We start from the raw sequence: 12779 nt of genomic DNA on the forward strand, positions 1-12779 counted from the left end.
GATGACAAGAAATGTATTGGATTTACAGATACTTGTATTCAAATCAAAAAAATGTAAGTAAATTATAATTTTAATAATTATAAAAGGTTATATTGGCCAATATAGGATTTGCATAATTTCGGTACTTTTCGTTCAGACCCGGAAGCATTAAACTCAATGCTTCCGGGAAATTCCTGTCTATTATCAACCGATGGGGTAGTGTGTTGTAATGTAAATGGCAGCTTTCAAGTTGGTGCTAGCATACAATTTTTTATTTAATTTTTTGTATTTATGATAGGACATTTGACAATGAAAAGCAATGAAAATTGTTCATATTGCACTCTCGTTTGATTACCATAACTCATTAAAATTTGCATTTGTATCTGAACTACTGTAGAAAATTGTTCATGTAAACACTAAAAATACACAAACAACATATCTGTTCTCTCGTTATACTCAGTCTGGTGTGGGGCACGATGTAGCCCAGTGGTATAGTGCTCACTTGATGCACTGTCAGCTTAGGATCGATCCCCATTGGTGGGCCTATTGGGCTATTTCTCGTTCCAGCCAGTGCACCACAACTGGTGTATCAAAGGCCTTGGTATGTGCTATCCTCTCTATGGGATGGTGCATATAAAAGATCCCTTGCTACTTATAAAAATACTGGTATGTAGCAGGTTTCCTCTCTAAGATTATGTCAAAATTTGACATCCAATAGCTGATGATCTATAAATCAATGTGCTCTAGTAGTGTCATTTAATGAAACAAACTTTACATTCTGGTGTTCAAAGACAGGATAGCTTACACAGTAATCTTTGATATATTTTATCATCGTTACAACATTGGTTCTGTCTACAACACTCACAGTTCCCATGTTCACAACCAACATCTGTCATCATCTATTAACATGCAGTTATTGATTTCTGTCTATCTTTATATCTTTGTGAATCACAGTTACAAGCTTTAAGAATTTGGTCCGAATTACCCATAATGATAGATTGTTTGTTTTGTTTAATGATATCACTAGAGCACACTGATTAATTAATCATTGGCTATGGGATGTCAAACATTTGGTAATTCTGACTCGTAGTCAGAGGAAATCCTCTACATTTTTCCCAATGCAGAACAGGATCTTTTACATGCACTTTCCCACAGACAGGAAAGCACATACCACAGCCTTTGACCAGCTGTGGTGCACTGGTTGGAATGAGAAAAGCCCAATCAGTTGAATGGATCCATAGAGGTGGTTCGATCCTGTGATGCAAGCACCTCAAGACTAGCGAAGTGGTGTTGTTAAACAAAACAAACTTTAACTTCAAGACTGTGAGTACTCCACCGACAGCTAAATCCCACCACCTTGATTAGAGCCCCAGTCACACAGACAATGCGACTGTGATGCAAGCACCTCAAGACTAGCGAAGTGGTGTCGTTAAACAAAACAAACTTTAACTTCAAGACTGTGAGTACTCCACCGACAGCTAAATCCCACCACCTTGATTAGAGCCCCAGTCACACAGACAATGCGACTGTGATGCAACCTCTTGGCAACTGATTTCAATGGCGATCGCTAAGACCAGCTAAGACCGATGTGACCACTTCTGCCCATATTTGGAATTAGGATATGATCACATATCAATCAGCGATAGATTGCCGATCAATCAGATATAAGTTTTGCAACTTGTCAGTGATTGATCCGGCACCTTATCGGCAACTGTTCACTGCAGGTATGGCAATATGCTTGCAACTAGTTGAGATCGATCTGTGACTAGTCAGTGAATTTTCGGTGACTGGTTGCAACTGAACTGGGACTGGTCGGTGACTAGTTGTCAATTGATCACCAATCAAAACATAATGCATATAAAAAGGGTGCTTTTCAGAATAAATAATTTCTCTGCAAGTTGTCAAGATGTGAATACTTGTGACAAAATGAGGCTGTAATCCACAGATAGATTTCTTTTAGATCGTGATAAGTTGCAAATCAAACGGCGAATGGTCAGTGCACGCTTTGAAATAACTTTGCAACCGATCGACAACCAGTCACTGATAAAGCGCCGGTCAGTCGCCGCCTCATCGCTGATCAATCATAGACAGGTCACCACTAGAGTACAAAGGGTCAACACCCTTGTTTAGACGAAACCGATCGCTGCACAGTGGAAATCGGTCTGCGATTAAAATAAGACTGCTTGGAGACCAGTGAGACCTCCGAGTGAACAAAATCTGTCTTTTGTGCATGTTTAAACCACGCTAAAACCTTGTAGCGACCTCAGTGAAACCTTTCATAGACCTCTGAAACCTCTTTGCGATTGTCAAATTGTTTGGTCTCCAAGAAGTTGCACTGCGGTCGCATTGTCTGTGACTGGGGCTTACCTAAGCCAAAACCTACTAAGCTTTGTTATAGCCACTGCTCACAACCAACATCTGTCATTATCTACTGAAATGCAGTCATTGATTTCTGTCATCTTTATATCTTTGTGATTCTCAGATTAACATCACAGTTACAAGCTTTAGGAATCTGTTCCGAATCACCAATAATGACAGCAGATCCATACGAGACAGAGACTTAAAGGAAGCTCACCCAACTATTCATCCTCATTGGTGTCTGGTTTTTCCCCAAAAGCCTTTGATGGTAATAGCTTAAAAATATCCTTAAGCAATTGTGCCAAAGATGTCGTAAAATCTCCTTTCATGCCATCTAAATTTACAACCTCACAGACATTTTTCTTTCCACATCTCTTTTACTTCAAAATTAAAAATCTACCAACATATTAAATATTCTTCTTATGAGCCTGTGGCTTAATGGCTTACCATCTGTACTGGTATCATATACATGTGTATATATATATATATATATATATATATATATATATATATATTAAAAAAAACCTCTTATATACTAATTAGAAGGTTAAAGCTGTATATTTTTTCGCCTTTATTCACTGTTGTCCACAGTGAAGATTAACCATTTTCTACCACTGACATGCATTCCACTTCCCATATATAACAATTAGGAGATAATCACATGGAGTTTTAAGATTAGAAAGTGTTATTATGTAGTTTATGACCACTAATGTCATTTTTTACCAAAGTTGTTAGCTTGAGGTAAAAAATTAAACATTTGTGGGCTTCAAATAGAGGGTAACACCCACAAATCTACAAAAGCCACATAGTTATTTATATTATTATATAACATTTAGTGAAATATCTTAAAATATCAGTGAAATAAAATTGTTATTAGTGACTCGGTGACGATAACACATTTTAGAGTGAAAATTTTACTCTAAAATGTGTTATCGTCACTGTAGAAAGTGTTATCTTCACTGTAAGAAAGCCAGAACTATTTTGCTGTTGGCATTTTAAAAATAAAGGTAAAGTGCCAAAAGTTATATAATAAAAAGAAAAATTCATGTTTTTTGTCAAATATGATTTATATCTTATCTTGTGAAATTTGCAATCATAACACACTCGTTGCTCAAGTGTGACTCGTGAGATATGATTGCAAACTTCACTCGATGAGATATAAATCATATTTGACAAAAAACATGAAATATCCTCTATTAACTGAGGAATGTTTTTTTCATTAAATCAACTACATGTATCATGTTTTATAAAAGAAATACATGTACCTGTCTACAATCTAACCATAGACCCTCGAACAGTTAACTTGGCCTGCTTTACTTTCTAATGATGTCATTCATTCATTTCATTTCAACTTATTTCTGTGCTTATATCCCATTAAAGTTCAAATATGCTGTCCTGGGCACACACACTTCAGCATTCTGGGCTGTCTGTCCGGGACAGAGGGTTAGTTGTTAGTGAGAGAGAACTCAGTTTAGTGGTCTTATACCTACCCATTGAGTCATTAAAACTTGCTCCGGGTGAGAGCCCATACCGGGCTGCAAACCCAGTACCTATCAGACTTATGTCCGATGACTTAATCACTACATCACCCAGGCCAATTTATGTCATTAGCTTTGCTTGTGTCATTGTCCATTTGATCCAAAAAAAACAATGTAATTAGCCAATCGCATTACAGATCCTTTTCACCGGAAGTTTTCAATAGTATTTTACTTGATCTCTCACCTGAGGTTATTCATGTGATGGATGACCATGAGCCAGAAGTTTTCAATAGTATTTTACTTGATCTCTCACCTGAGGTTCTTCATGTGATGGATGACCGTGAGCCAGAAGTTTTCAATAGTATTTTACTTGATCTCTCACCTGAGGTTCTTCATGTGATGAATGACCATGAGCCAGAAGTTTTCAATAGTATTTTACTTGATCTCTCACCTGAGGTTCTTCATGTGATGAATGACCATGAGCCAGAAGTTTTCCGTCAGCTTGGGTTTCCCGACAAGCATCAGGCCCTGCAGGTTGTGGCCATGGGTGTGGAGGAACTGGAGTGTGGCATTCTCAGAAAGGGCGTGGGTGTAGCTGATGTCCAGAGATGACAGGCGATTCAGTTTGCCCTTCTCAACTAGCTTCTCCAAAACCTACAAGACAAATACTACAACAATCTGTTTGCCAATTTATACTTCATATATGGTTTAAACAATATTTATTCCCAATTATAATGCTGGTTGGGGATTGGCTAACAGACAAAATGCCTATATCAAGGCCTCTCCCTATATGAAATGATAGCGGAATATTTGTCGAATATTTTAGCACATTTTACCCTAGAGCTACCTGGTGGCTAGTTTATGGTTGTTTTGACAACTTGTCTAGAGAGTGGAAGAGGAAAGGCAAGAAAACCCATCTCTGTTTAACAACATCTCAGAACAGTTTAAATTATGGTTATTTGTGTATTAACTATCGGACTATCTGAATACTTTTACAAAAGTGAGAGAGAGGGAGCCAAGGTCAGGTCAGGTCATGTCATAGGGTTTTACGTTCACATTCAGAACAAGCTGTCATAGCGTATGCCTGTCATGGGTGCAGGTGCCGGCCTCGGCGTGCTCCTACGTCCAGGACAGGAAAAAGGGCTGGGACTGGTGGGAGAGGGGACCGCCCGCGCTGGCAAGTACAAGAGAGCACCAGCAGCCCAGCTGAGATCAGTAGTGGGCGGGGGGCAATTTTGGTGCTATTGAATTTTGAATGTCCAGTAGGATCAAGTAAAAAAAAGTATTGCACAATTTCTTGAAGAAATCTTGGTGCATTTTTGAACAACACAGCCAAAATTAAGGGATCTTTATAGGCATTTTGCCATAATCAGAACAGGACATAACAGTGACTGTTGGGGTACCAGCCATGAGGCACTGGGTGGGACAGGATAAAAATCTAATGGATCCGCTGAGGGTATTTGATCTTATGACCCATCACATCTTATTATGTTACATTCTACTCCACACATCTATGATAGATGATGCTGCAGTAATGTAGACTACCATAGTGAAGCAAGGCATACAAAGGAGTACATACCTAATTTTTTTAAACAAAAAAAGCACACCTCCATAACAGAGACAGCTACATGTCAGTACAACCTTCATTTATGTTTGTGTAACACAAAAATCAACCTCCACTGAGGAGATTCGAACCATGGACTCTCAGTACGAGAGTTCATCGCTCTACCCTTTTAGCTAATATAGGGTGGGACGTAGCCGAGTGGTAAAGCGTTCACTTGATGCGCGGTCGGTTTGGGATCGATCCCCATCAGTTGGCCCATTGGGCTATTTCTCGTTCCAGCCAGTGCACCACGACTGGTATATCAAAGGCTGTGGTATGTGTTATCCTGTCTGTGGGATGGTGCATAGAAAAGATCCCTTGCTGCTAATTTAAAAGAGTAGCCCATGAAGTGCGACAGTGGGTTTCCTCTCTCTATATCTGTGTGGTCCTTAACCATATGTCCGATGATATATATCTGTAAATAAAATGTGTTGAGTGCGTCGTTAAATAAAACATTTCCTTTTCCTTCTTAGCTAATAGGGAAATTCCCACTAGCTACTGCCAGTAGGAGCACTTCATTCCAACACTAACCTTGTCGGAGAAGAACTTGCAGTAGCCCAGCCCGAGGTAGGTGAACACTAACCTTGTCGGAGAAGAACTCGCAGTAGCCCAGCCCGAGGTAGGTGAACACTAACCTTGTCGGAGAAGAACTCGCAGTAGCCCAGCCCGAGGTAGGTGAACACTAACCTTGTCGGAGAAGAACTCGCAGTAGCCCAGCCCGAGGTAGGTGAACACTAACCTTGTCGGAGAAGAACTCGCAGTAGCCCAGCCCGAGGTAGGTGAACACTAACCTTGTCGGAGAAGAACTCGCAGTAGCCCAGCCCGAGGTAGGTGAACACTAACCTTGTCGGAGAAGAACTCGCAGTAGCCCAGCCCGAGGTAGGTGAACACTAACCTTGTCGGAGAAGAACTCGCAGTAGCCCAGCCCGAGGTAGGTGAACACTAACCTTGTCGGAGAAGAACTCGCAGTAGCCCAGCCCGAGGTAGGTGAACACTAACCTTGTCGGAGAAGAACTCGCAGTAGCCCAGCCCGAGGTAGGTGAACACTAACCTTGTCGGAGAAGAACTCGCAGTAGCCCAGCCCGAGGTAGGTGAACACTAACCTTGTCGGAGAAGAACTCGCAGTAGCCCAGCCCGAGGTAGGTGAACACTAACCTTGTCGGAGAAGAACTCGCAGTAGCCCAGCCCGAGGTAGGTGAACACTAACCTTGTCGGAGAAGAACTTGCAGTAGCCCAGCCCGAGGTAGGTGAACACTAACCTTGTCGGAGAAGAACTCGCAGTAGCCCAGCCCGAGGTAGGTGAATCCCGGCATGCGGGTGAGCACATTCTCCAGACACTGCTCGGAGAGTTCCGTGGAGGTCAGGTCCAGCTCCTGCACTGATGACGTCTCCCACGCCACACTCTGCATGTGCTTCTCCTCCAGACCTGCAAACACACACAAGACAACTGTAATTCATTTAGCATTTACTGCATTCGGTTTAGCAGACTTCACCTTTACAGGGAGCTATAACTCTCGCTCCTCGTCATCTCCCTCAGACTAGTTCTGCATGTGCTTCTCCTCCAGACCTGCAAACACACACAAGACATGCAACTCTCGCCAACTGTAATTCATTTAGCATTTACTGTATTCGGTTTAGCAGACTTCACCTTTAAGGGGAGTTATAACTCTTGCTCCTCATCATCACTCTCAGAAATACAGTGAGACTACTCCAAATTGGACCCTGACCATTGGGCTATTTTTTGTTCCAGCCAGTGCACCACGACTGGTATATCAAAGGCTGTGGTATGTACTACCCTGTCTGTGGGATGGTGCATATAAAAGATCCCTCACTGACCAAAGATATAGGTTACGTAACATAAGCCTCACTCGACTCGAGTATTTCAGAGTAGATTTTCAATAAACATACTCTTTAAATCATTTATTGAAGTGCAGTAAATACAAATAACTTTCAGTTTTGCGATAACAACACAAAACTTGTATATTTATTTATGAATTAGACTTTAGAAACTGGGTTTTTTTTATGTGACAGAATGTAGCTAGCGTCTTACAAATAATGACGTCATGTATCTTATATGATGTCATATGACAAAAGCCTTGCTAGGTTGACATTACTTGATTTGTGTATTCAAAACTGGAATAAATAATAGTTTTCTGACTATTCCTGCAGGATTGCAAGATAAAAGAAATAACTAATTACTGTCTTAAGATATCTTCTTTATCCTGCTCAGGTAGAGCCTTGCTGCATTCTCCATTCGACCTAAGCAGGATAAAGCCGATATCTTAAGACAGTAACCAGTTATGCCCTATTAAACAGGGGTTTTTTTAGGTGACATACAGCCAATGTTGGAGAATGTGATAAATTTCCACTCTTACATTTCTTATTTCATTTCAAGTTATTTTCAAGACTATATCCAATTAAGGTTCAAGCATGCTATCTGGGCTGTCTGTCCAGGACAGAGGGTTAGTTGTTAGTAGTTAGTGAGAGAGAAGAGGGTGTAGTGGTCTTACACCTTCCCACTGAGTCATTAAAACTTGCTCTGGATGGGAGCTGGTACCGAGCTACAAACCCTGTACCTACCAGTCTTATGTCCGATGGCTTAACCACGACACCACTGAGGCCAGTCTTTGTTATTTGGCTGGGTGGTATATTTAAATGATTTTGTTTCTTTGGGGATGTAAATAAGTGCTGATTAAATTAAACATTTGTCATCTCTGGATGTTTTCAAACGGATGAACAGATTTTTAGAAGTATACATTTATATATTGTGGGTGGGAGATGTTTTATCAATGGAAGAGTGAGAGTTGCACAAGCTATTACCCTCTTTACAGTGGAAAATAGAGATGAATCAAATCATGAAGCTATTGGCATTTATAACAAAACAAATTATACTCTTCAAAAAAAAGTAGGGGAACTCTAATAAGAATTTACAATTGCCAAAATTGTAAGGTATATTAGCTGTGGGGAATGGTTATATGATAATAGTGAATTAACTGGGCAAACATTACAACCGGTAGTTTAATATTACAGTAGGTTTTATGACCACCAAAGATCTTGAAGGACGATTGGGGTCAGAAGTGAAATTTGAAAGTTGACGTTTTTTTATCAGTAAATCGCAAATTAAAACAATAAAAATGACTGAAAACAAAACAATAACAACTGTATGATCCACAGAATAAAAAAGATTGACAGAAATAATGTTCCACGGTGATTAATGAACCTTCCTGGAAATTGTCAAAATCGAGAATGATACCCCACGCACGTGTACGGGGCAACTGCGTGATGCATGTGCAAACTATGCAATGTGTTTCGGTGTGTTGATAAACAGACCTGAACATTCTTTACTAGGATGTCTGTGGTTAAAACGTATGTTCGGTCTAATAGTTGATATTAACATTAATATTTCGGGTTCCCCTACTTTTTTGGAAGAGTATATAAATTGTCTTGTAAATGGTAGTATAAATTAATGATTCCCCTTGACTTCCTGACTTTCAGACTAAATGATGAATGGTTCTCACTCTTACTGTGAGGTGATGTTGTTTGGTGTAGTAGGTGGATGTATGGTTAATAAGTCATGATGTTTTATACAGGAAGAGTTCATTTCCAAAATGTGATATACACCAATTTCCACATTTTGGTGTTACCCGTGAAGGAATATACTGATGAACATGATACTTTATTACCTTAAAAAGGAATTTGTCTTACTTTGATAGAGCACACGATACACATATGGTAAGAAACTACAAAAACACACAATATGCTCACAACATACACAACATACACACAAACTAGGTGAAAATACATAAATAAGTTATTTAAAAAATAAATTTGTGATTGGTGTTAGTAACAGTTTATCATCCATTAAAGGTTTTTGTAGGAGATGTAGCTGGCACTATAATTTGCGATATCTTCTGCGATATTCTCCTAGGAGATATCAATTCTTTTTGTTACACCACTGTGTAGGTTTCAGCGCTAAACCTATCATTAGTGACGTCATGCCACTGTCGTTCTGCTAGTTAACGAGTCTGTCGCTGCCAAATATATTGACATTCAACTCATATTACTGACATTATTTACAACTGTCGCAAATGAAAAGAATGATAATGGATGATAAAAAGAATACCCCCCTCGTGTCTTGTGATACATGTATCATAATTTATCAGCACTCATTGATAAAAGTATAAAAATCCTGGGCAAGCCTCGGATTTCAAACTTTTATCAACTCGTGCTGCTAAATTATGATATCACAAGACACTCGGGGAGTGTCCTCTATATATCACAAGGTAAGTTAAATCTCCAACCAGATGTACAACTCAACAGTGTGACAACACAATCTTTGCCCCATTAAACAGGATGTTAAAAATATGCAGAATGTGTTATATGCTACTATATGTTACAAGTTTTTCTTAAAATGAACAAAAAAATGGCTATATCACATTTTGGAAATGAACTTTCCATATTATCACTCAAAGTATGTAATTAATATCCTTTAAACTTCAAACATCAACATTCATCTCTCATCCACCCTGCTTTATCCTCCCTTCCTCTCATTTTCTCCCTCCTCCCCTCCCCCTAGCCCACTTAATCCATCTTCCTTTGGTCGATGTTTATTGGTTTAAACAATATTCCACAATCAAATACAGCAGTTTAGAATTGGCCAACAGGCTGATATAAGTATATTTCCATTGTGGTTACCTAGAAGGGTAGACAGAACGATAGAAGAGTTCATTCTGTTAATCCTGGTTGTACTGTAGTGTGCTGACGTCTGAGGGAATGATTTGCACTGTGATCAGACACGCGCAGCCCTCCAGCTGTACACGAGATGCAAGGTATTGAGTAATTTGTGATCTTTAATGGGACCTGTTATTATTATTCCTTACAAGCGAGAAGGTGCTGGGAGCGATTCCCCGGCTCTGTCCATGTCAGGTTATGATAAAGTGAGAATCTGCTGACGGGAGTTGATGGAAGAGTTTGTACTATTAAATTACACCTCTTAGAGCCACTAATGTGATGTGGCAAGGTGTTAATGTTATGTACAGTTTTAGTTCTTACATTGTACTAAGACAAAAAGGTTACGAAATTTGGTACTACTAATTGCATTTTCTATGAAGTGACAGTTATAAGCATTTTCCTTTTGTATTAAAAGTCTCCTGTTACATATACTGACAAATTATGCATCAATTAAATCCAGTGTATTGATTTCACATTGAAAGTCACAGGTTTATTTTTATTTTAGCACAATTACCAAATTGCTGAACTTTTTAATATTAGTGTATGTCATTATAGTGTTGTGTTGTTATATTGATGTGATGTGTTGTGTTGTTACATGTATTTTGTGTTGTGGTTTGTTGGATTGTGGTTTGTGTAATGTTGTGTTGTATTATATTGTGTTGTGTGGTGTTACATTGTGTTGTAAAGTGGGGTTTTTGTCTGGGAATAATGGGAACCTTCACTCCATCAATCTATAAAATAACAGAAAACCTTATTTAAAGTATCTCAGATTGCACCTAAAAGCAAAATTTAAACCATGTATAATTAAAGAAGCTGTATTAAAGTTGCAAATGGCCAAAAGTTTTGTTTTGGCAATTATAAGACTACATGCTTTAAAAAGTTACAACCAAATAATTTCTTTGATTAGTAGAAAAATAAAAGAAGCAAGTTTATTTTTAGATCAGGTAAGCACATCATGCATATTTCAGTGCCTGTATACATGTTTTCCATTCATAATTCTTTGATGGTGAAGAACTAACTGCTGTTTTTTGGTATCTTCTCTTTTTATCAACAATTCTTGAAAAAGCCACAATTCAAATTTAATATTGTCGATTTTGATGCATCATAAATAAATACTGTAAATTGGGAAATGTTAGCAAGCATAAAATGTTAGCGAATTTAGCGAGGTCATACAAGACGCTTATGTTTCATGACGCTAAATTTAAAGAGACTGTTCCAAAAAACTTTTATGCGATTGTTTTGTCTGTGATTAACTGAAGACACAACAATGGTTACATGCTATTGATTAAACCAAAAGAATAACAAACAACAATAGTTAGTTAGCATGCACAATACTGTAATTTTATACTATATTCAAGATGTCTGTAAGCTGCATAACATCAAGATTCGTCAAAAACATTATTTCAGCTGATCCTACAACTTAAGCTTATTCTCCTTTTTAGTTTCTGATATGGTGACCTGGCTAAAGTTCTATGTCGCTAATATGTCACTTATTTGGATTTCGCCAAATTTTAAAATCGCTAATATTTTATGATTTACAGTATAACAAGAATTTTATGGAATTGAATGTTTTGCCTACCATAAACTTATATTCAGTGCCATTCATAGTTGTTGCATTGGCAGATGTTCATCGCAATGCACGTTTTAAAAAATAAAATAATTAAAGGCAAGATAAAAATAGAGAAATATGATACTTTCAACTCTCATAAGACACCTTTTAAAATATCTTTAAGGAAAGTTTGTTCCAAGACTCCACCCCACGGTAAGACATAGTCTTCCTATTCACTGCCATTCCAGCCAGTGCACCACGACTGGTATATCAAAGGCTGTGGTATGTGCTATCCTGTCTGTGGGAAAGTCATATAAAAGATCCCTGCTAATCGAAAAGAGTAGCCCATGAAGTGACGACAGCGGGTTTCCTCTGTCAATATCTGTGTGGTCCTTAACCATATGTCAGATGCCATATAACCGTAAATAAAATGTGTTGAGTGCGTGGTTAAATAAAACATTTCCTTCCTTCCTATCCATTGCCAATGTCAATCATGATGGACTTGATTTGTGTGGCATTCCAAACAGTAGTACAAGAGTCCTGAAAATATGTCTGGAAGATATCGAGATCAGCTCCCAAGTTCGTATCTGGAAACGCACCACCACCAACTTCCTCCATTTCTCTTTAACACACATGCAAGTACTCAGCAGAAATAACATTGAGAATAGCTGTACGAACATGAAAAGAGCGGCTTATTATATCAGGAGAAGTCAAACAATGGATAGGTACTATTTCCTATTGCGCTGGCCCATCGTAAAAAAAACACCCCAAAATAAGAAGAAAAAACCCTCTGGATCTCTGGCTGTGTACAGGTTCACAGGTATTCTGTTGATCAATGTTATCATCAGGTAAATGCCATGGTGCCAAACACAATATACACTCGGTTAGCACCTGTTTTCATTTCAAGACAGCAAATATAGCTAGTCTCCAGAAGCTTACCGATACCTTTACGTGTTTGTAGGCATGCAGCTTAATGCACATGTCGGTTACTCAAGTTGTAAACCATTTCTACAGAGGTTACAAAGAGAACTTTACTGTGTGATAGTGAAAGGAAAGGAATGTTAGCTAATCGATAACCTAA

At 38.7% G+C, this 12779-nt stretch overlaps 1 protein-coding gene across 2 annotated transcripts in view; it reads right to left on the minus strand.

Moving 5' to 3' along the window:
- The window catches only part of LOC121384668 (F-box/LRR-repeat protein fbxl-1-like), an 82104-nt gene that overhangs the window by 12993 nt on the left and 56332 nt on the right, over positions 1 to 12779 (minus strand). For both annotated transcript variants that reach the window (XM_041515152.1, XM_041515151.1), the window contains exons 4-5: positions 6678 to 6844; positions 4267 to 4469 (exon numbers count right to left, since the gene is read on the minus strand). In XM_041515152.1, the coding sequence (XP_041371086.1) occupies positions 4267 to 4469; positions 6678 to 6844 (370 nt within the window). The remainder of the gene's footprint in view (positions 1 to 4266; positions 4470 to 6677; positions 6845 to 12779) is intronic.

This window comes from Gigantopelta aegis, chromosome 10, assembly GCF_016097555.1.
Source record: "Gigantopelta aegis isolate Gae_Host chromosome 10, Gae_host_genome, whole genome shotgun sequence".
Lineage (NCBI taxonomy): Eukaryota > Metazoa > Mollusca > Gastropoda > Neomphalida > Peltospiridae > Gigantopelta > Gigantopelta aegis.